Below are 25,351 nucleotides of genomic sequence, written 5' to 3'. Positions count from 1 at the left end.
TTCAACTAGCCCTGCTCCACTTTTTATGACTGGTTCAGGCTAGTAAATCTCAAGGCTCTAGCGCAGAAGAAGCCGCCAAAAATTGGTGTACATCTTGTATTAGTGGAATAAAATTCAGGGGTGGGGGGGAACTCTCCTAAGGAAATTATAGTGGCTTTCAATAGCTATCTAATGGATTTTTACATTTTTGTTTTATGTTTTCATATATGCCAACTTCTATAAGTTAATGTATTGCAATGGAGGATAGCACATAGCAAAATAAACTGTTATGAAATGCTGGCATGCACATAAGAATACTGATTCCTTAGTGCTCAGGGAGCTGACTGAACAGATAATAACACAGTTAATATTTTTTTACAACCCAGGTTGGCCCCAGCTTATTTAGTATGAGTTATTCCCAAGTAACAAGGTCTTTTTCCAGCTTTCTAACTATGCAGGTTTGTAATAGAGCTAGATCACAAAATGATCCTAGTAAAATTCTTGGGTGCATCCTGTTGCACTCATCTAAAGCCAACCTACCCCAAACAAGCAGAGATTCTGCCAGAGGTCCAAACCATACAAATTCCCCTCCAGAGAATACTCCGCTTCCTGTCTACAACGTGCTGTTCTCACTCCTCTTCTACATTAAGGCTAAATAAACAGCCACTGGGCTTAATGACTCAGCATCCACTTCAGGGATCAACAAGCACTGATGGGATGCAGTGTTTCAAGCAAGTTTGGTCAGCTTGCCACATGAGTCAGCTCCATCTAAGTTTATATAGTGTCTTTCATTAAAAAATGTTCCAAAACAGTAAGCAATGAGAAAAAGTGAATTTTAGTATTTTATCTCCCATTGGTCTCTATTTGAAAAATTCACCTGAGCAGAACTCTGGCAATGAGCACCTGGCACCTGCACACATGCCATTAATTTGACTTTACATGGAACAGGTTTGTGAGACACAAGTCAAAGTGTAACAATGTTGTCAGGTGCTAGGAAAGCTGGTAATATTTGTGCTAGAAAAATCTAGGCCACAAGATTAGCATTGCCGTTTTTATATGCTACAAATTTAGCCAAGACACATTTTGTTGGAATGCTGCAAGAAATTATGAGATTCTTACAGCCTAAGAAATGCAAGTGTATTTTGCAGCAAGTAAAGAGAGGGTGGGTGAAGATACGGAATGCAGACACAGATCTCTCAACCCTGTAACAATTCTTTTTCTGATATGTAACTAAGGCTGCATAACCACCATACATTTTAAGTGCATTTAAAACACACATACCCTTCAAGAATCCTAGGAACTATAGCTTGCTAAGGGTGCTAGGAATTGTAGCTCTGTAAGGGAGAAACTACAGCTCCCAGGATTATTGGGGGTGGGAGAAATGCATGGTGTGTATGAGATCTAAATCTGCACTACAAATACCAGATCTTTTGGCAGAACAATTTCAACCGTTCCTGGGAATTTGCACTGTGAGCTGTCCCAGGTCCTGACCTACCTGACCCTGCTTGACCCTGCCTTAGCAACTTAAAACCAAGGTACCTGCTGCAGGATTCTGGTATAGATCAGCCTTCTCTAGGTCATGTTCAGCACTTTGTGACTCACAACTCTGCAAAAGGAGCACACAGCTGATGAGTACAACTGAAGTCAGAGTTTATATTGTGAGAAAACAAAGCAGTCATGGCACAAAGATATCCAGTGCCACATAGTTGCTCTTCAAATGAATGCAATCAGATGTAGGATGCTTTGCTCTGGAGTGATATATGTAGTTTTCATAACCAGATACATGATACTACTGCAGGGCACACCCAGTTTATGATGTACCTGCTCTGAGAGTTTTAACTTCTTAAATTCCTAGATTAGCATAATAGCAATAAATCAGGACCACAGAAAACTATGTAGATGAGCTGTAACACATGTGGAAAGACATCAAAATTGGATGTTGAGCAACATCCAGCTGTACATGGAACATACTTTTGCTTTTCTGATTCCTTAGGGGGTATTATTCTTGATCCTCAAGCTTCTAGGATTTTTGCCAGGGGCATGCAAGCTATTTCCAGAGTCTTGGGTATTAGGAAAAACTTCAAAGGGGTTTCAATAGAAGCTTTGGTGGAAAAAAAGGCCAATGAAGTTATGTGGGTTCCGGCTAAGGCCTCATCTCATCCAAAATGCATACTTTTAGGTTCATCATAACTAAGAAAAGGGTAACTCTTAGATAAGGGTCTGCATCTATTTTTCCTCCTATCTTTGAGTAATTTTAGAATGCTCTCTGTTCTCTTGGGAAGTGCCAATCAATATTCATGGGATTCGTATCCCACAGAGTAAAAGGCCAACCAAAGTGGAACAAAACACTTTGGCTACATCATACTATGACATAAAAAACCAGGATCAAATCTTCACTCGGCCATGAAGCTTGTTGGGTGGCTACATGCAAGGCAAGCCTTCTTAATCAAATCTACTTCATAGGGTTCTTGTGAGGATAAAGTGGGGGACATGAACCACCAGCTTCTTGGAGGAAAGGTGTAATATATTATTATTATTATTATTATTACTACTACTATTATTATTATTATTATTTAAACTTATTAGTCACTTGTTACTCAAGAGCCTCCTAGTGACTTATGTTACAGAAAAATATATACAAGTACATTATACCTTAGGAAAAAGGAGGGGGGAATCATAGAATATGTTAGTATTCCATAAAACGTATTAGGAAAACAAAATCAACACACCTTAGCAGTAATAAACAACATTAGCAATAAGCAAACAACAAACAAAGCAACACTCACAACCACTAATTAGCAGATAAACAAAAAGAACCTCACCCCTTCCTTAGCCCCCAACCATTCAATATGGTTAAACTGTTTGTTTGTTTGCCCCCCACCCACCCACCACAGAGATTTAGGCAAGTGGGAAACAGGTGAAGGGGATTGTCAGTGTTGGTGCTCCAATTGTTATTCTTTACCTATTTGCCACTTGCCTAAATTTCTGAAGGCGGAAGGCACCTACAGAAGGGTCTCTCATGTAAATCTTATGCATGGGCAGGTTAACTGGAAAGGATGTAGTGTTTTATTTATACTCTTTGACAATTGTTTTCATTATACGATGGAGGAAGTTGCACCCTAAAACCTCTGTAGATAGCAAGAGATCCATTCATGAAAGAAACAGACTGCTGAACCTCATCGTGTTAATGTAGAATAGTTACCATAACACAGCAGACTGAAAAAAGGTTCTCAATGAACACAGGAGGTTGATGAGGGAGTGAAAATGGGAAAGAACTCCTGCTCTCTGAACTTCAGCTCCTCCAGACACAGATCTGGGCAAGAAGCCAAGAAGGAGGTGTAAAGACAGATAGTTTGGTTCAGTGCAAATTTGAATTTTGATGTCAGCATGCATCTGTATTTTATCAACAGAGATAAAGTATTATTTATATCAGCATGCCAGATGTGAAAAGAGACTGCTATGCAGCTAAAAGAATGTTTAGGGAAGGGAATGGCATAGATTGTGTTTGGTAGTGCTCAGATGTGCTTGTTCCAGTATGCCCTGGAGGTCAGTACTTCCAACTGTGCATGCATAGCTTTCTACCCTGCAGAGCTCATAAAAGCAAACACTTTGACGTAACACTTGCCTCCACAGGAATGTAGGCATATATGTGAAAAATGTGAAGTTAAAATTGGTCATCCACACAGATTTTTCTAGGACAATCCCATGATCAGGAGCCAGCAGGAGCTGTTCCAGAAAATTCACACAGGTGAAGAATTCTGACATGACATTTTCCTAACGTGTGCCTTCTCAGACATTATTCTACATAGTTTTATAGCATAGTTTTGTTGATTAAGCAGCATATTGACTTTGTTATATAAATGAATGAATAAGTTTTTTTCTATTGCTATTATTTGTTTTTGCATTTGAGTAAATAACTTAAGAAGTTATGGCACGTGTGGCATTTGTAACAAATTGCTATGTTGAAACCAACCATGCTTATTAATAATTATAAAATATACTGTAGTCTACTGGTATGAAACCTAGTCCAATCTCAACACTAACGTTTGGGTTAGCTTGCTTCTTGGTGACGCCAACCCAGAAAAGGCATAGAAGAACAATTCTCGGAATCAGTTTGACAAACAACTCACAGACTAAAACAGTCTGGTACAACAGCTTGAAACTTTAAAATGTTACTGTGCAGACTATGTACATCACAGCCAGGGTGATCCCAAGTTCACAGAACAAAGCAAATTAATCCCCCTTGCCATTTCAAATCAAACAGCTGACAAGCAGACTGAAGCTCCTGAACATTTGCACCAAGCACTTTTCATGGTACACTTCCTTGACAAAGGTAGGGTCTTTATGAAGGATTAGCTGCCCTCTGATGCTAAACTGGCACATCCTCTTCTCAAGCATCGCCCAATTTCTCCAGTTGCTGTAGTTCTGGCAAGCACCAGAAACTTCTTCTTGCAGTCTCCTTTCAACTGGCACCAGACTAGCCCTGACTGAAGACCTTAATGAGGTGCTGATCCCATCATCAGGTCACTATTATTCATCCCCAATGCATCCCCTGGGATAAGCAGAAAAAGCTGATGTAAGAATCCCAGTGACGTGTGATGCGAGAAGGTTGCCATTTGCCTCTCTCACGCTCCTAGCCTGTCAGCACAGCCATTAGGCTCACCAGTTTACAGAGAGTAATAATTCTTCCCTCCCACATATACAAACTGCCTTGGACTGAATCCTGGCACAAAGTTCTGTCCCATGAGGGCATTAAACAATCCATTCAGTTGTTTTGCTCCCATTGCTTCAGCTCCCAGCCATTTAAGTAATGGCAGTTTCTGTTTTTAACTGAAGAAAATCCAATATAAAACCCTGGATTTACATAACACTGTAGTGGTGACACAAGCTGGCAGCAACCTGGAAATGCAAAGCAAAGACTGCCAAATATATTCAGTCATCCTGTGCCGAGGTTCTCCATTTTTATTCTACTTGGCAAAAGACTTGATCAGCTGCTTCCGAGACCTAAAACCACCTACTACAAAGACCTGTATTCCTCTCTGTATCTGCACACCTTGAAAGCCAGCAGATAAAGAATGGTGCAAATCTCTTGCAGTGAATGAAGAGTTTCTATTTCTGGACAATTTGCACAGCTGTATTTAATCATCTGCTTTGCTAAGAGGGAAGCATAAGAGAAGAACAATGTATACAGCTTATTACATCTACACTGACTGGGTCTGGTACAATGATAGGGAAAGGGTGAACAAATTCCTCCTTATACTAGGTACAAGGACTATAAGAATGGCAAGCTCAGGCTTCCAAGACCCTCCCCTTATTAGGGAAACTAATGTCATTATATGAATAATAATATATATTGCCTCATATAGAGCAGATTTATTTACACTCAGTCCCGCTCCTACTGCAGTGTGAAGACAGATGCTACAGTGAGACTGTTACCAGTTCCCCATGCACAGTGTTAATTAAATCATATCTAACAATACACAAGACCTCATGGAGCCCAATTCTAGGATCACTTTATGTTATACCCAGTATCATGAACTGAAGTCTTACAATATGGGCCAAATAATCCCAATATTCACAAATAATGCAGGCAAGTAATGTAATTTCTGAGATGCAGAATTAATTTTAAGTTTTCCATGGTCTGCACCCTACTCATTGATCTTTCCAAAGTGGCTACAAAAGGATCAAAGTACAAACTATGCCACTTTAGGTAATTAATTCACAGGATCAGAGTCAATAGGTGTGGGTAATCACAGAGTCAGGATCAACTTCCTTTAACTGGTAATCAGTTCTATTTTTAAAAGGATAATTAATTTTCCAATTAATTCTTAGGGTAATCAGCTGTACAATTAATTCTTAAAGTATAGCACCAGAGCTTGTGGAGGGCTGTTAAATGTCTTGATATGCTTGAAGGAGGAAGTAGGAAGGAATTTTTGAGGTGGGAAAGCTCAGTTTGCAAAGAAGCAAGCCAACTGGTAATCAGGCAGAACTAAAAATAGTGTTGATAGGAACTCAGAATAACAGTACAACATCCACACGTTCTTCTAATCAGACAGTGAATTTCAAATGAGGCCAGAAATGCACAGTGAAAATAAGTGAACTCGCAAGTGAGGCAGAAAAACGAACTGTTCCTCAGGGAAGGGGAGGACCAGACATCTAGTCAAAGCTCTGCCTCTCAATCGAGTAGAGGGTAACAATATCCACCTGGTGGTGTCCTAGTCCCCACTCAAGAATGTAGAATTCAACATCACACAATTACAAACGTTTTGTCTGCACAAGCATTTCAACTTGCCACGTGATATTTCAGAGCCAATTTCAGGGGCCACAGGGTCATGTGGAGGGAAATAATGGGAGCCCTGTTGCTCAAGTGGAGCAACAGGGCTCCCCCTATTACTGCTGATGGGGCTCGTTAGCAGTTGAAGTCCACAAGCAGCAGATACCATAGACACATAGAGTATGTTTAACTATAGGCACCTTCTATTTTTGTACTTCAGCAGGGCATTCAAGTTATGGTAAATGAACTACTGCTATCCTACCTTGCCCTTTAATTCCAAAAGGCGGTACAAAGTCCCGGATTCGTGCCCACTTTCTGAAGGAATCATCCAAAAACATTGGTGCTGGCTTTGAGAACCTGAAAAATATAATGAAGCAGAATCTTTTTTTAAAAGTGGGGAGGAACTCAATGAAGAGAAAGGATTTTATTACCTAAGTTCAAATTGTAAAACTATGTGGCTCAGCAGCCAGCAATGATAGGGGGCAAATCAAACAGAGAAAAAGGAGTCAGGGAACCTGTGGCTCTTTTAATCTTAGGAATGCCCCTGCAAAGGATGCAAAAAGCTTTCCAGTATAAGCTATTCCAAATATGCAATTCAGAGTTCATGATGATAGCATCCACATACCCAACCAGAAGCTACACAAAGAAAACCAATACAGTCATACCTCAGAAGTCAAACGGAATCCACTCCAGAAGTCCGTTCGACTTCCAAAACATTCGGAAACCAAGGCGCAACTTCTGACTGGCTGCAGGCGCAACTGGAGGCTGTGGAAGCCACATTGAACATTCAGGTTCCAAAGAAAGTTTGCAAACTGGAACACTCACTTCTGGGTTTGTGGCATTTGGGAGCCAAAACATTTGACTCGCAAGGCGTTCGGGATCCAAGATACGACTGTAATCATACAGTTCAGAACATACAGTATTCCTATACACTATACCTCAAATTCTAGCAAAGCACCCCAGAACAATCCTTCAAGCCTAATTTTGATACAAAAACTGAATATACAACATGCCATTCAGTTGACTTGAAAACTAAATCAAAAGAAAATTACTGCTTCTAAATCTAATACTCAGAACTGGTGTGGTGCAGAGGCTAAAACAGTTGAGCCACAAATCCTCCATTCAAATGTCACTTCTGTCATGAACTCACTACGTAGTCTTCAGCAAGTCACCCTTCTCAGCCTCCTAAGTGCATCATGTGGATAATATTAAACTTTACAGAGTTGTTGTAAGGATTACAACAAGATAATGCATGAGTAGTAGTATACTAATGTCATTCAAAACAGAAGAGGCTGGTAGGAGACATCACACAGTGTGGCTGGAAAATAAAAGGACTGGGGGAATTACCAAGTCCTGAAAACCATTAACAGTAGGCACTTGCCTTATCTCAGTGGAAGACTTGTTCTATAGACTGGGCACCACAACACCATTTCTTAGGAGATGGACCTCTGCAGGCTGAGGAACCACCAGGAGGCCATTGTTGGAATATTTTAGTGATCAGGCAGGATTATATGAGAGAAGGCATTCCCTCAGATAACCCTGCCCCATGCTGTTTGGGGCTTTATAGCTAAAACCTTAAAACTGGCCCAGGTGCATACTTTTATAAGGAGTGTTACATGCTCATAGTAAACTGTCTCAATTAACAATTAGCCACACTTCTACCCATAAAGGCAACCCCAAATAAAGCACATTAAAGTAGTCCAAGCTTGTGCTTACCAACGCATGGTCACTGGGGCCAACTTATTTTGCCCCAGAAGTGGTAACTGGTGTGTGTGTGTGGATCTGTATGCGTGTGTCTGTCTCAGAGGGAGGAGAATGATAATGGGTTATGCTGCAGCAGTGAATTTTTGCAAAGAAAAAGAAACAGTGAACTCAATCCTGACCTTTCCATTCCTCCTGTCATTTTCTCTTTCTTCTCTATGCTTACATTTACTCTCATTTTCACCAAGCAGCAATACCATATAAGTGTTTAATCTCCCCTCCCCTCAATCTCATAAACATGTCAATTCACAGGATTTAAAATTTCTGTCTCAAAGTGACACTTACTTACATACACAATGTATTTTGGTCTTTCTCTCAATTCTCTTCCCTCTCATGCATTTATAGGCATGGAGAGAACAATCAGACACATAATCTGTCCCCCACCCCTAAATGGTTTGTTTTGAGTAATGTATGTGTATAGCAAACAGGAGATAGAAAATATTCAGAGGGGCTTTTGGGTGGGTGTAAAATCTATTTACTCTAATTTAGATGGAATAAATACTTACTTCCTTTCATATTTTGGGGTTCATTTTATTCAACAAGATACTGTGTTTCCTTCAGGAATCAGTCATCTGTGCACAATTAAACTTCTCCTTACACAGTCTCTAATTGTATCAGGCCAATGCTACACTATATATTTAAAGGATATTTAATACACATGGCTTCCCCAGCAAAGCAATGGCAAGAACATGGTAGAGGAAGAGCCCAGAAACACCAGCTTTTTAAATCTTTTTCATCTTTTGTCCTTTTCCAATTACTGAGCAAATCCCCTGCATAACGTTTATTTTGGTATCCTCAAAATAAGTGCATAGGAGTGCAGTCAGAGGACAAGCAGATGGCCATGCTATGATGAAAAGACACGCAGGTTTGAAAATAGTGCAGAAGACAGTATTTCAGAAGTGTTTCTGTTTCTCCATCTTAAGTGCTGCAGCGGTATAAAATATGCACCTGTTTCAATTTTTCCTTATGCACAGTTGTGTTAATACAAGAAGAGCCCTGTTGAATCAGATCAAATCTCTACCTCATCTAAGGTTACTGAGTTCATAATAGTTTGCTGTCATTATTTATTTTCCTAATTTATGGAGCCTAAAATTGCAACAATTAGTATGTGCAAATCTGCAACATCTTCATGGTTAAAAGGGAGTCCATTTACTTGTAAAGATTGGGAACCACTGGTCTAGAAGGTCATGGAAAAACTGCAGGGGAGGGAAATTGCTTCTTGTGCTCTTTCGAAAGTAAACAACAGCAGCAAATTCAATATCTGTGTACAAGCTAATAAACTATTAGACTCTGGAAAAACCTCCAGAGATGCCACTGACGAGATTTAGTTTTCTTCTGAAAATTAATTAGTATATTTAATATAAGTTTTCAAAATCAATATATTGTTTCAGATACACAGTTTAATTCAAATACTGTAAAGCAGACACTAAATTCATAATACTGCATAAAAATGTAGCATACCAGACTAATAGAAGCAAAATATGTGCAGACAGGCCTATAAAGCTTACAAACAATGTGTATCTCCAAAATCAGTTTTCTAAAACATGCAGAGAGACAACTTATTTTCTTTGGCAACACAATGAGCTCCACCTAGTTCAGGCTCAACCACATCTACTAAATCCGGCACAAGAGGACAAGACTTAGAAATAAAATGGGCAGTAAGAATTTGACAAAACATAACAAGAATAATCAAGAGCACACTCACTTTCTCTTAAACAGATGTTACTTATATGAAGTGCTAATTTTAAGAAGAGCTGGTATACGGTATAAAAGAGTACTTAAATTTTTGTGACATTTATTTGTTTAATTAATAATTTATATCCCTCATCATAAAAAATCCTTTCAGATACACTCTTGTGGTTGTTAGTGATGATTTGTTTGTTTGTTTGAGAGCCAGATAGTCACTTTAGTCATCCTTTTCTAGGTTTCATTTGTCATCTTACACTGCCTGTTTCTCCAAGTATATTTGGGTAGCTTGCCCTAATCCTGGAGGGTGCCACATCAGACCTTCACCATTATCACAACTGTAGTCATACCATCAACTGGCTGTTCACACCACTGTAAGAACTAGATCTTGTTATCTGCTCACCCTTCATCCTTTTTAGTCTTCTGAATATTAAAGGGAAGAAGACGCCCATGAAAGCCAGCTGTCACACAGATGCCTGGATTCAAGGGCCAAAAAAACACACTGAAGTTTTAAACTGAAAACAAAACCAGAGCAGCACTTGTTTTTTTTGCTATGGAAACATGTCTCTATTTACAGAGGTCTTCATTTATGGATGCTCTAGAAAGCTGTTGGAATTGACAATTTTAGGATATTTATAAAGAGAAACAACAACTCTGACTGAATTTAAATTTATATTGCTCACATGTTTTTAAACCAGTAGTGGAGAAAAATGGGGAACAGGGAATTGGTCTGATCAAGTCCAAGTAATGTATTGTGCATTTTGCCATATGAGGGATAATATGAGCTTTGGATAATATGAGCTGGCTTAGTTCCAAAGCTTGTTTTTTTGGAGATTAATGACTACTAGAGAGAAATGCCTTTCAGAGCCCAGTTTGACCCAAAATATATTTCTATTTTGACTTTCATGTGAGAGTCACTTCTCTCTGCCAAGTACAGCACCCAGGACCAGGGACAAGAACCGCTCTTGACCATTCAGAGTATTGGACACAGACACACATTAGCTTGCCGTTACAGCCTGGCTAAGTATTGTGAATGTCTTGGTAACAAACAAGAGAGCATGACAAGTTGCTGCCATGCAATACAAGTATAATATAATGAAATCTTTCTAGGACACAGCTGGCTGCAAAATTAAGTCCTTTTGCCATTTTTCACAATGAATACAGACAAGTAGTCACATTTTAAGACACTTCTTATTATGTATTTTGGAACTTAATTTAGACAGAAACCGCCTTTCACATGACATTTTCAATGCAATCACATTATCGTAGGTCTGCCTACGAATGAGAAGCAGAATATTAGGAACAGTTTGAAAGAAATTGGTATAAAGTCTAATCATTACCACTACGTTAGTGTCATTTTTTGTATTTAACATATTACTCTGAAAGCAGCTGGGCTGAATTACTATTTTTGGAGTGTAGTAGAGCTGATCCATAAACCTACTGGAGCACTCAAGGCTTCTAGTATGAGTGAGCCAAGGGGATGCAGTTTCGGGGTATTCTGAAACACAAAGAAGGTAAGCAAAATCTGAGGGAATTTACTGCTTACAATTTGCAAAAAGGAAGCATAAAGTAGTGAGTGAATTCTCAGTCTGCATATCTATGCACATGCTCTTTTGTCATAGGTATGCTGGTATGTCTCCCTTTCTCTCCCACCCCTTTTCTCTCACACATAGTAACAGCAGACAGACAGCCAAAGCTTCATGTTGATCAAATTTCTTTAGTACTAGCAAGCATGAAAGGAAGACGAGGGAGGAAAGTCCATTGCTGGACACTGTTTACAATATTAGCTGGCATCAAACAGGTTCCGCAGGTAGCAGTCTTAACTGCAGTGATTATACTAAGAAAGCAGAAGGCTGATGGTTGCATATTGGATGGGGAATTATGTCCGGCAGAAAGAAGAATGCAGTTTTCAGCATCACTATCCACAGATACAAGAAATAAACAACAATCTAATAGTAAGTGCCAGCAATATAATTATTAGCAACTTAAACGCTGACAGAGCCTGAATCAGAGCCAATATATTACTAGCTTTATTCAGGGCCAGAGGTAGACATTATCTGAAACACATGGCCATGCTAATCCATGATTCTTTGTCTCTTCTTAACCTCTAGCTGAAGGAGATGCTTGAAGAGGCATCACATTTAGTATTTCACTCACCACTTACATTTAGTAGTCAATGAAGTGGTAAATGAAATGGAACAGGGACTGAGAAATGCTGGTCACGATGGCATTACATCACACATCTGCTTCAGCTAGATGTCACCACGAGACAAGGGAAAGAGACACGGATCGGTGATGGCCATCAAATTTAAGTAATTTCCTAGTTTAGCTCTTACTGTGAAAATAAAAATAAACCACTATTTCATGTGGCTGTATTCTTCACTATGCAAACTTTTTCCTGTTCTCTCCCTGCTGCAGTAACCATGTGCGGTTTTTCAAAACTGCTCTAAAAATAAGTTATAATCATTGCCACTAAGGCTAAAATAAATTCTGATTTTTGTAGAAGAGTATTATCAGGTCCACAAAATTCTAAAAATTGCTTACGGATCTAATAAGGTTGATACCAGGTCTACTTTGCATCTTGTAGTTAAACCATAGTGCTATGTGAATAGAAGCAAACCTAGGTTTATATGCTCCCACATCTTTCTATGGAACAGCTGCAAGGAGGAGATCAGAAGCATCTGCTTGTTAATAAAGTACTAACCAGATTTCATCATTACATCCAAACTGGGTAAGGTACTTTACAGTTTGTAGATTACAATTTATTAATACAAGCCAAACTTAAATCTCACTAGCAGAGAACTGGAAAGCAGTCAAAGGCCTTGGTTTAGATATAATACTAGACTTGCATAGAATGACATATGCAAGTTGAGGGGTCATGTGTTCCCTCCTACTCTGGTGTTAATAGTTAAGTCCAAACGCAAAGCTGAAGTTAACCTATGCTCTGGGAGAAGAAATATCATGGTGTTTTATGTAGGCTTACACAAAATGTAAATGCTAGTCTTCATACAATATATGCAAATGTTTTCTGAGGTCCCAGGCCCCGTTTTGACCACAGGCAGGGGTACAATATACCTGCTGCACCCCCATATCTTGAGCCATTCATTGTACCACTCCAAGACATAGGCACCATTAATCTAACCCTTTAAGTGACAAGCACTTGAAAAACTAGCCCTGCCTCTGTTCAGATGGTACTGCCATCTTATCACCACCAAGTCTTGTCACAAACCATACACATCTAAACTGTTTTGGGAATCAAAGCAGAATAATTCATTTGGTTCAAGAGATACAGTTTGTTTCTCTGTAAACTCAATTTCATGTCGCTGGGTAAGGGGAGCATGTGTCTGAGTTCAAGTACTTCAAAGGCAGTCCTTTCACCCGTTTTAAGTGCATTTCGTACACAATGTACTAGAGCTCCTCACCAAAAAGCCATTACTTGGGAAGTGCAAAGCCTATATTAATTACTTCTATGGCAATCTAGGCAGGAAACTATTCCAGATAGCACTCTTCTATTACACTTAACAGGAATTCCACTTGCAATGTATTAAACAAAGTCCAGTGTTGTTTCACAACAGGCCTTTCCATCTTTAAACCTAATGTCAGAATTTCCTAGAAACAACAGTTCCCGACTCTGTCCACAACATGAAGAAAATGCCAAAAATAACTACTCTTTTCTAAACAGTCTTCTCAACCTACGCCATGCACAGGACTTGTGAGACACAGGGCTGCCCATGTATTTTTCTGCCTGTTCCACTGCTTTCTGACTCTGAAATTATCAGCAAACCAACATGTTCTATAATCATACTGATTTACATAAATGCTGTTTAATATAAACACCCCTCCTGAGATCCTGAGGGGACAAATTTTTAAAAGAAAAATTATATAAACAGATATTTTACCAAATCAAGAGTAAGCTTGTAAAACCTCTTTATAAGAACAGCTTTTAGAAATAATACATGTGAGATGGATACACGAGAAACTGCCATGTTGGAAGAGAGGCAAAAGGCTCTGAAACAAACCCTTAAGCACAGTTTCAGTTTCCCCTAAATGGATCAGAGATAGGCTGGGGATTTAGAAAGCTAGCCGTGAGGAGTATGCCAAATGCTTTTGCAAATATGCAAAATTAAAAAGAAATAAAGGTAAAGGTAAAGGTACCCCTGCCCGTACGGGACAGTCTTGACAGACTCTGGGGTTGTGCGCCCATCTCACTTAAGAGGCCAGGGGCCAGCGCTGTCCGGAGACACTTCCGGGTCACATGGCCAGTGTGACATCGCTGCTCTGGCGAGCCAGAGCTGCACACGGAAACGCCGTTTACCTTCCCGCTGTAAGCGGTCCCTATTTATCTACTTGCACCCGGAGGTGCTTTCGAACTGCTAGGTTGGCAGGCGCTGGGAGCGAGCAGCGGGAGCGCACCCCGCAGCAGGGATTCGAACCGCCGACCTTTCGATCAGCAAGTCCTAGGCGCTGAGGCTTTAACCCACAGCGCCACCTGTGTCCCCTTTAAAAAGAAATAACAGCTTTTAAAAAGTGTAGCTGCACTCTCTGAGCATTAAATATAGGGAAGCATAAATTTAGCCTTCTGCATAGACATTGGTAGGAGAAAGGAGGCTTTCTGAATAATGGAGAATCTAGTGCAGGCTTTCACCATGTATTGGTTGTAAACAAAATACAATGGTACCTCTGGTTACGTTCTGAATTCGTTCCGGAGGTCCGTTCTTAACCTGAAACTGTTCTTAACCTGAAGCACCACTTTAGCTAATGAGGCCTCCCACTGCTGCCGCCGCATGATTTCTGTTCTCATCCTGAAGCAAAGTTCTTAACCCAAGGTACTATTTCTGGGTTAGCGGAGTCTGTAACCCAAAGCGTATGTAAACCGAGGTACCACTGTATGGGCACATCCACAGCCTCCTGCAGGATACCTTCTCCTTCATTAAGCACAGCCTGTGAAAGACAAGGTGGCTAAGGGAAATGGGTTGTTGTACAATGTGGCTGCAATGTGCATACTAAAGCTGCAGTTCAACAACTTTCGCAATGCTGCAGGCAATTCCCAGGATATACCTCTTGGCTCACACACAGCTTCCTGCACTGCCTCCAATTCAAGCCAGCCAAAAGAAGTAGCTGCAGCATGCATCTTGAGAAGAGTGTTCCAGGATTCCATTCAATGTTGCAGAGGCTGGTGAAGGGCAAGTCTTGGCTCATGTAATTCAACCATTTCTCACTGCCACCCTAGTGATTTTCTATTGGTTATCTCATCCAGAGCTTGTGGAAAGGGGATTAAGATCAACCCATTCAGTACATAGCTTTCTCAGCAGATGGTGGAGAAAAGAATCTCAATAGCATGTTGCAGGAAGAAGAAAAGCCCTGTTCTCTTGGCAAGTTTTCCCCAGTATTTGTTCTCAAGAAAGCAAATGTATTGATTCAACATTTTGCAAATGAAACTGTACCTTCTCAGAATGGCTGGAACACAGCTTAATGCTAATCATTCTTATTTGTATAAAGCTCAGCTCTTCTCCTTGAACCTGAACAACTACTTTATAAAGCTTAAGACTAGCACACACTTAACAGTCAGAAAGAACTGATCCAATAAAAAATTACAGCTCGCTCCATTATTTTGTGCTTCAGAAGCAAGAGCCAAAAATCTTATGCCCATATTTATTTTGGGGCTGCTCACTTGATTAGGTACTAACGTATTCTGGTTGGGGGAGAGGGAGAAATGGCTTCAATTAGAAGTGCATACAAATATACATATTTTTTCTATTACCCTTGCTGGTACCTTTCCCGCGAAAATCAGAGGCTCACTCTGTCAGGCTCCTATTGGAAGACCGGACAAACGCTAGAACATGAGCGGTGGCAAAGTTTTTAGCGGTGGCTGCCAAAACCAATGATCCCTATATTTTGAACAAAATGCTTGTTTAACCTGGAGGTAGGCTATATGAATTGTGCATTGCTTTGTAATGATTGGTGGGGTCTCTGGACCGTAATAAAGATTGATTTGATTTGATATTTTTTCTATGAGGCTCTTGCAGAAGTGCACTTACTATATCTGTGGCATATATGTACAATCCTCTCTCCCAAAATGAGGTAAGTGAAACTGTTCCCTCCTACCACACGGTAAGGAGCAGAAGCTAGATTTGATTGGCTGGCCCTTGAGTCAATCATGAAACTAGCACCCCTCTTTTCAGAATTGCTTTCCAAGAGTTTAAAAACATTAAGACTTCTTCTTCAAGGAGTGCCACGTACTTATTCACATGAAGATGCAAAAGTACTTGAGAGTAAGAGAAAAAACAAGCAAGCATTCCACTTGACCTGAAGCATGGGAGAAAGAGGTAAAAAGAGACAATCTGCATTCAATCTGGAGGCTGTACATGTATTGCTTAAGGACCGAAGGCAGGGAATTGTGGTAGGCACAGACTCTAGGAAAACCCTCATCACAGCAGGAAGACTCTCTGCTTGCAGGTAAATCTGCATGACGCCTACAGTAAATGAAATGGTTGAAATACATTGCTTAGAAGGATTGATGAAACCAATCTTCCACAACACTAGCATGACTCAAATATGCAGCAGGCACCATCTGATTCTAAGCAACCTAAAGCATTGTAGCCAACAAATACCAAATATTCCACATCAGTTTTGTTTCTCAGTTGCTGTTTGCAGTAAAACACATGGCCCTCACTTTGTAAGAAAGCATCATAGTTTTCATTTGTGCTCACCAAGCCAAAAACTTCCACTCTGCTTTGCTGGGTCAGTAATTACTCTCAAGAATGCATCACTTTGTGGTATTTTTACATGGAAATACATAATTTTGCCACCTCTTTGGCTTGTATGGAAAAGCAGAAGGAAAGAGAAGAATGAAAAACCATGTATGGAATATGTTATCAGTATGAGACCTACAAAGAACTTCTCTCTCTCAGGATTTTCTTGCCTTCTTGGACATTATTTCTTACTCCCTGAACTGTACTACATCCCAGTTCCTACAGAAAGCTACCACTAGGGCTGTAGTAAAAATTCAGTTGGGCTTGACTTTAAATTGAATTAAATTAAAATTTCAATTCTTAACTGAGATTTGACAGAAAATATATCAAAATGCTTAGTCAATCCTGGAAGCCACAAAGAAGGCAGTATGGAAATAATACCTTTAAGTGCCAGATTTAAAATGTGGTTCTTGCAAAATTAAAGGCTTTTGCCTCCAGTCAGCTGTAAAGCAGTGAGATTATAATACCTTCTGGCAACTTAGAAAGTTGTACACATGCTAGCCTCTTAAGCAGAAGGTATGGTTTTTAGAAATGTATTATAGCCACTTGGCAACTGGAGCAAAGTAATACAGTAATGCTTTTAATTTCAGATCCACCCCCCCAAAAAAAATTTTTTCCCCATAGCTCACTATAAAGCACCCCTTTAAAAAAATAATAATAATCTTGCTATACGCAAGCAACTAGTTTGAAAACTAAATTTGACAATAAACAGATCCCCAGTGAATAGCAACAGCATTTCTGAGACATATTTTTAGGTACAGTATCACACTTACATTTCAATATGAGTGTCCCTTATTAATGGTGCTGCAAGCTGCTTATAAAGCACTCAGACTCTAAATGGGTAATTAACAATGTGTGCATGTGCAGGAAGGTCCTGACAGCTGTAACAGTGGTACTTGCAGGCAGACCACTACTTATTTAATAAGTCCAGTGCCGAGGGCCTTCTGGCCGTTCCCTCACTGTGAGAATCGAAGTTACAGGGAACCAGGCAGAGGGCCTTCTCGGTAGTGGCGCCTGCCCTGTGGAATGCCCTCCCATCAGATGTCAAAGAAATAAACAACTACAGTATCAAACTTTTAGAAGACATCTGAAGGCAGCACTGTTTAGGGAATCTTTTAATGAATCATTGTATTTTGATATTCTGCTGTAAGCCACTCAGATGGCTTATACCTCAGCCAGATGGGCAGGTATAAATAATAAAATCATCATCATCATCATCATCAACATTATTATATCCCACTTTTTGCCATCAGTTTTTTGCATTGCCCTCTTCAGCTTATGTTTCTGCTATAGCTCATCCCTCCACAGCATATTATCACTATCCCTGCCCTGCCGTTTCCTAATCAGTTAAAGAAAACCTACATCATCATTTTCTCAGTTCTGTTTTTTAGGACCGGAGGTGGTAGGACTGGTTCACCTCCCATCCTATACCTTAAAGTGGTCATCCTATAAACCTAGTTGCTTTAACCAGTCAGCTATTGGCAACCCAAGCTGATTCTCACTCTCTCACGCTTTTGTATGGATGTGGAAAGTGCATTGATATTACTTTTCTTTTCTAAAAATGTTTCAACTGGTCTCTTCATAATTTAAATCACTCTTCAAGCAAAAACCAGTCCTACAACATTGCAGGCCAAAAGTTGACATTTCCAGAAGCTTTGCAGCAAAAATAAGGAGAGTACAATGGAAATACTTAGGCAACATTGAGCTACTGCTAGCCCCTCGCGGGAAGCTTTAAAAGATTCTTTATTGTGCAGCTGAAATAACCAAAAAGATGTCAGCTGATCTGAACGTAAAGCTCATATTAAAAAGAGATGTATCAGAAGTTGTAATGATTCAATTGCAATTGATAGCTTTAAAAAATTCCAAATGCCTTATATAATTAATCCCATGGAACATTTTAAGGGAGTCATTGGAAATCTTTTCCAAAAATGCCTGTCCAGCAGACATTTTCCATAGTATCAAAGCAAAGGGGGGGGGGTTAAAAGAGGGGGAAGAGAGAGGGTAATAAAACATCTGATAACACTGGCCATCTTTCTTATTGGAACTGAAAGACATTGTTCCCATGAGGCTTTGAAAGAGAGATTGGTCACTAGCAATGCAAAGTACTTCCAGCAGGTTTTCTTAGTGCTTGTTGGCTAAAAACAAGCATTCACCTAGCACATCTGGGTTTGTTTATAGATCTTTATAACGCCCTACTTCAGCTTAAATTTCCCCTTAAAGCATTTTTAATGAATCCAAGTGGCATTTAGCATCAGCTCACATTAATGATCTAGAACTTCTCAGTAATTTCCAGTGAATATTTAAATTTAAGCAACAATTACTATAAAATTATTCAGTAGTAAGCATCCAGAAAGGTGACATTAGCAGTTTTGTAGAAAACTGAGGAAGCATTAGTGTACTTCATATTTCTTGTAATAAATGTCAAAATTACAACAAAAAAGCAGAAAACCTCAAATATTTTAGATTCTCAATATGCACACAAGATCACAAATGAGCTTATAAATTCAATTAAATGCCATATTTTTATTTATCATCATCATCACCATTGTTATTTTTTAAATTGATACACTGTTCCTCATCAAGAGACCAAAGGGTGGTTTACAACATCAAACACAAAATTCATTTGCAACGAATAAAAAAATGCTTCCAAGTGCACCTCTCCACTAAAGCATGAGAGCTCATGTTGTAGTTGCAGCCGTCAGAGCACGCCAGACAGACAGTGGTGCACTATGGTTGCTGCTACTGCTTTGTTTGTTGTTCGACTTCTCTCATGAGAAAGAAACAGAGTGAAAGGACAATAAGGATGTAGGGAAACCATAATAATTGTTCTGGTTTCAGTAGAATTCAGTGGTTGCTACTGAGCATTCCTGTTTGGGGGTGGGGGGAACCACATAAGGTAGCAGCTAGCAAAAGGAGAAGGCTAGGTAACCACTGCCATAGTGTTTGTTTTAAAGGAACCTCTGTTTGCTAATGCTCTGATGCAGCAGGAAGAGAAGCTGAAAGATGTTTGGAACCTAAAGTCCAAACGGCATGGAACAGTAGTAGAAACAGCTCTAAACCCCATATAATTGCTGTCGCAGGAACTGCATCATTGATGACATTTGCCTCTATATATTAAGGTTTAGACTTGATAACAAATGACATAAAGATACACACTCGTGTGATTTTATCCTGAGAGAGAAGTAACAAAAACCTCTCTGGCCAAATCTGTTATTAGTACTGGGAAGTTTCATCTGCTATGGTTCACTTCACATTACTTCGCAGCAACTGAAAAACTTGTGATCATGTACATAAAAGATTACCTAACCCACAAAGACTTTCTCTAAATCCATGCACAGATACCAGAAAACACAGAAATGGGAGTGGAAATGCAACAATAAAGACCTGGAACCATTCAGGTTTTGTGTGTTAATTTGGAGAATCTATTTCACATTTCTTCTGGGATCCAAGACAGTTTCAATATAAGGTTATTAAGGGTATTATAATGTTTGAGGACACAGCTAAGTTTCATCTTAAAGGCTAGTTAAATTTTTCTTCACACTCTAGAAAGCCTTCAGTTTTTAGACCTAGTCATGAAAGACCTAACCAAAACAGTCTTGGACAAATGACCCCTGTAGATCTAAGTTCTCTTTCCCAACTACTATTAAATCAATTAAGTTGTGGTTATTCAGAAGCATGATGCAGTGTGTGTAACTCACACCTCTGCGCTTCATTATCATCCCTGAAGTTTCAGAAGTCTGCCCAGCAACTTCATCCCGTTTCACAGGGATAGCCAATGTGCTGTCCTCCAGATGCTGTTTGACTACAACTCCCAACATCCCTGATCATCAGGCATGCTTGAAGTGTAGTCTAACATCTGGAGGGTGCCACATGGGCTATCCCTGCTTTAGATATTTCCAAATGACTTTAAGAACACAACAGAGTTTGCTTATGCTCATTGTGTGTATGTATGTTTGTGTGTGTCATACATATCTGCTTCCCCGAGCAATTCTCCTAAAGTTTCTACTGGAAACACACCTCCCTATTCCAAGACAATTTATTTTAAACTCTTCAGCTTCTAGTCATGTTCCAGACTCCTCTCTCTCTCTCTCTCTCTCTCTCTCTCTCTCTCTCTCTCTCTCTCTCTCTCAATTCTTCAGTGCCATGAATGCTTTCAGCACCATCATTAACACCAACATTCCAAATAAATGTAACAGACAGGAGTGGTGTGCCAGCAGTTCCATCTCCTGACCTGGTTGCATTCCAGCAGTTTAAAGTAAGCTAAATAGTGGGAATTGCTTAAATCATATTTCCCACTGTGACAGCTTTAAAATTCTATTTCAAGCACCCAGAGTCAGCCTTAGGCAGTTTTGTCACCCAGGAGGAATATTAAAATGCTGGTGCCACCCTTATGGGGTCTTGCCACTCTTCTGCAGACCTTCTTCTGCTACCCATTGCCTGGCCCCACAGCTTGATGACAGACCCTTAAAGGCCCTCTTAAATCTCTTCTAGAACTAAGAAAGCCCTCTCTGTGCTATGGTCCTCTGTTCCACTCAGTGATTCTAAGATGATTCCCCTTCAGAACTAACTTTCTCCAGAAAAGAACATATTCCAGAACTCAGTGGCGTAGCGTGGGTTGTCAGCACCCAGGGCAAGGCAAGTAATTTGTGCCCCCTAACCCATGGATTTGCGCCCCCTAACCCTACCCCCCAGATGTTGTGCCCGGTGCGGCCAGCACCCCCTGCACCCCCACGCTACGCCACTGCCAGAACTACAAGTGAAAGAGACAGCTCTCCATGAACTAACAATGTTTGAACTTACTACCAGGTTCACTGTGAGAAAGGGGAAAGCACATTATCAAAGACACAGCTGAAGCCACTGCCCTCCTCTCTTGAGTCTGGATGTTCAGGTATAACACAAGGACCTCAGTGCTGGATTTATGTATAAGCTAAACAAGCTATAGCTTAGGGTCCCACTCTCTTGGGCCCCCCCCCAAAAAAAAAATTAAAGGAAAAAACCTATATGTACATTTCCAAAATATAATATAAATAAAATAAAATAAAACCTACATACAGCAAGTGTTTTGTGTTGTTTAGGCTCCTATGATGTCCGTCTGCTAGCCTGCTCCCTAAAATATCACTGGTTTGCTCATTTCTATATATAGGGTGCCTACATTCTGCATGGACTGGTTGCATGGCAAAATGTAGCAAAGGACAGCTGGACATATAAAGGGCCCCATTACCTTCAATAGCTTAGGGCTTCATCAAACCTGAATCCAGCTCTGAACAGGGCAGAGCCCCAATGTGCTGCTGTTCAACAGAAGCATGAGTGGGAGAGGAGCAAAGCACCCGTGATTTCAGTAGTGTGAAACAGCATACTCTATGATCACCTTTAAACTACAGTATATTTGATCATTTAACTATGGTTTAAAATAATGTGGACCATAATGAAGAAGCTCAAAGATCTCTCCAAAATGGATGAATGGAAAACACAGTTCAATGTATGTGTAAAGTGATGCAAACTGGGGCAAGAAATCCTAACCACATATAAACTGATGGGGTCTGAGCTTGTGGTGATTGTCTAGGAAAGGATTCCTGGGGTATTGGTAGATTGCTCAATGAACCACAGACCCCGTGTGCAGCAGGTGCTGAGGACGGGGGGGGGGGGGGCTGCGGCGGGAGGAATTGCCAAAACTGTAATGCTTTTCTAGATATCTATGGTGGGACACCACTTGGAATACTGTATGCAGTTCCGGTCAGAAGGAAAGGCGACCTAAATGATCAGGGGACTAAGCAACTCCTCTATGAGGAAAGATAAGTGTGGGAGATACAACAGAGGTTTATAATGATGCATGGTGTGGAGAAATGTAGGTTTTTCTACTTCTGTTGTAGTTACTGGAACTTGGGATCATCTATTGAACCTGAATGGTGGGAGATTCAGGGCAGACAAAAAGAAGTATTTCTTCATACAGCACATAGTTAAAACTATGGAATTCACCACAAAATGTGATTCTAGCTATGTTTATTCAAAAGCAAGTCCCACTGAATTTAATTTAGATTACAATTGTAGCCTTAAGTGGCTTTAAAGAAGACTCAATAAATTTACAGAAGATGAAGCTACTTATCAGTGGCTATTAATCATGATGGCTATATGCTACCTACAGAATCAGAATGCCTCTGAATACAAATCACTGTCTTCAAAGGCAGCCTCACATATAACACATTGCAGAAGAATATTGTAGCCTATGGTGCAGAAAGCAGCTGACAGACCACAGAGAATTAAAAAGAACACACTTCCCTCGTCTCTTTGCTGACAGACGTCATCATACAGGGTGACAAAGTTACTAATATTTACTCAGTTTTACTAGGACTAGACTATTTAAAAATAAAGCTAGAGTAATTCAGAACACCACCAACAATAATAAAAACTGGCCAATAAACTTCTAGTCCAGCCACAACCCAAATATTAGTAATTTTATCTTTCTGAAGGGGCTGGGAAATGACAAGCTGTGTGTTTTGTGTCATCCTAAAGAAGAATTCTACCAAAGTACCCTGGGATGGAAATTCAAGGAAGTGCTTGTTTTCCACAATGGAACTGTCAGTATCCACAATGTTGTACTTGACAAATAGTAGTATCTTCTCTCTCAGACACTCTGTAAAGACATCTCCCACCACTCTAAACCTGTAAGAACAGGCCAAGGTTTTCCAAATGTAAAATAGATGTACTCTTAACCGGCAGCTTTTAAAAGAGCATACATTTTACAGAGAAATAAGGAATTCAGGCAATTACAAATGACAGTTGATCACATGGCTGAATCCTCTCCATCTGCAGTCAGCGTGGGAACCAGTGTTGGTAAGGAAACTGCAGCAGATAATGTCCAGCAGCTGTCAACAGGCTGGCATGCAAGCAAGTCCTGAACATAGAAGGGGAGGGGGTTGGCAGCTGTGGAGCCAGTCTAAGACTCCAGGGTGCCAAAGCAGCATCTGTTAACTGAGCAGTGACTTAGTTCAATGGAGTATGCTGAAGGGCCTTGTTCAGGCACTTCATTTATCCATCTCCTGCTTGTATTTTCTAGTACAAAAATATGATACATAGAAAGTTTGGGAAGTAAGAGAGGCTTAACCTTCATTTCCTAGTAAAACCTGTTATTAATATTATTATTATTATGTGCCCAAATTATCCCTGATTAATTCCAAGTGATAAATTGATACTAGGTGAAAGAGCTTGTGAATGAATGCACTACAGCTGCAGTGGGCAATAAACGATATCTGGTCCACTGAGGCTTTTCTTCTAGAAAAGCTTCCCCCATCTCCTTCTCCCTGAAATGACCTACTCATGGGTGAGTCACGACGCAGCAATGCAGGTCTACACAGGATGGCAGAGAAGACTTAGCAGAACAGATGTGGCCTCCAGCCCTGAGATTGTTTATCCTTGCACAAGAGATATGTGCATCTGCACACACCTCCATCTGGTATCCACATAACAGAAACAATATTGGTTTCTTTAATCTGTCCACCAAAGACTTTATTCTGTACAAAAAGTTCTGAACAATTTGGCACAGTTGCTTCACTGACCTCTAATATTGTAGAAAGCTATTGCTGTTTACGTTGAGCCCTTCAGTTCTACTAGAGTTGAGGTGGGAAAAAGAACTAACAGTTTTTTAATCTATTTACTTTATGAGTCACTTTTCTGCTTCACAACAGCTGCAAAGCACCCGGGATCTACCTTTATATAGCTCAGCATCTTCCAATTCTAACAGAAGCAACTTCTGAGACACATAAACAAGCTTACACCAGAATTCCATCTCATAAGGAGGAACTGTTTCTTCTAAAGAGGACATCAGTTTAAAATAGCCCAGGGTGCTGCACGCCAAGGCTGAGGTATGTAGCAGAACAGCACTAGGATGGCAAAAGGAATAGAAGACCTTGGGAGTTGGAAGAAGGAGCACTAGAATAGCAAAGGTGGGCATTTGTGATTCAGATGCATTGGCAAACTTATAAGAATGGAGTACAAAGCTAACACATTTGACAGGCAGTAAAGTGCATATTAAAATATTGCCTGAGAACAGAACCCGAGTTTTGATGAGGAACAGGTGAACAATAAAAGCAGCAGTGATGAACCTTTACTGTTACTGCCAGTACTATATCTGGGTATCAGGCTTAGCTCAAGATGCTCTGCAAAGATCCTACTAGGTTTCATTCCAACTCGCCTGAGAATCGTCAGCAGTTCCCAAATCTTCTCTTTGGCCCAGTTCAGACATCAGACTATGATTCAACAAGCAAGTTGCTGGTACACAGGTCCTGCAGGTTTATCTCTCCTGAGCCTGATGCCATATGACATCACGTGATGGTTAGGTGTGGGTGGTTTAAGCCTAGATGTGGCAAGCTTAATTAGGCCCTACAGCTGAAGTAAAGCTAAGATGCCTAGGGTTGCAACAAATGAAGAAGCTCTTTCAAAGAGGAAATTATCCTCCACAGAAATGACAAGACACATGCAGTAAGCAATTTTCAAGGATATTAAAGAGATGGTGTTTGCTGAAACATAACCAGGTGAGACCCCCAAACATTCTTCCTACCCCACCAGCCACCAGCACCTTCTAATAGACAACATATATGGGGATTTTATTCTACTGGACATCTGATAGGATACTCATGTAGCCATGTTATTATATTATATGCTCCTGACCAAGATTATTATTGTGAATTACTTCAAAATGGAAGTTTCTGTGTTACAATCATAAAACATTTATCTCAACATGGAGGTTTTATGTGCAGTATTCATTTTTCATCTTGAGAGAAACATGAAAAGGATGTCCTTTCTTTTGATGTGGAACCCAGGAATACTCAGAAGACACAGCTCTGACCTTTACAAAAACAATTATTATTCTCTCTCATTCTTTTTCAGCACACACAAAGATACA

At 40.1% G+C, this 25,351-nt stretch overlaps 1 protein-coding gene across 8 annotated transcripts in view; it reads right to left on the bottom strand.

Moving 5' to 3' along the window:
- The window catches only part of ST3GAL3 (ST3 beta-galactoside alpha-2,3-sialyltransferase 3), a 178,899-nt gene that overhangs the window by 66,639 nt on the left and 86,909 nt on the right, over positions 1 to 25,351 (bottom strand). For all 8 annotated transcript variants that reach the window (XR_014169556.1, XM_081916226.1, XM_081916227.1 and 5 more), the window contains one exon: positions 6,516 to 6,610. Coding sequence is in view for 7 of the 8 variants with exons in the window: in XM_081916226.1 (XP_081772352.1) it covers positions 6,516 to 6,610 (95 nt within the window). In the remaining variant the exon portion in view is untranslated. The remainder of the gene's footprint in view (positions 1 to 6,515; positions 6,611 to 25,351) is intronic.

Source organism: Podarcis melisellensis, assembly GCF_964234715.1.
Source record: "Podarcis melisellensis genome assembly, chromosome: 6".
In the NCBI taxonomy this organism is placed as follows: domain Eukaryota; kingdom Metazoa; phylum Chordata; class Lepidosauria; order Squamata; family Lacertidae; genus Podarcis; species Podarcis melisellensis.
Note: the sequence above shows the minus strand (reverse complement) of the source record. Positions and strands in the feature narration are given on the sequence as shown.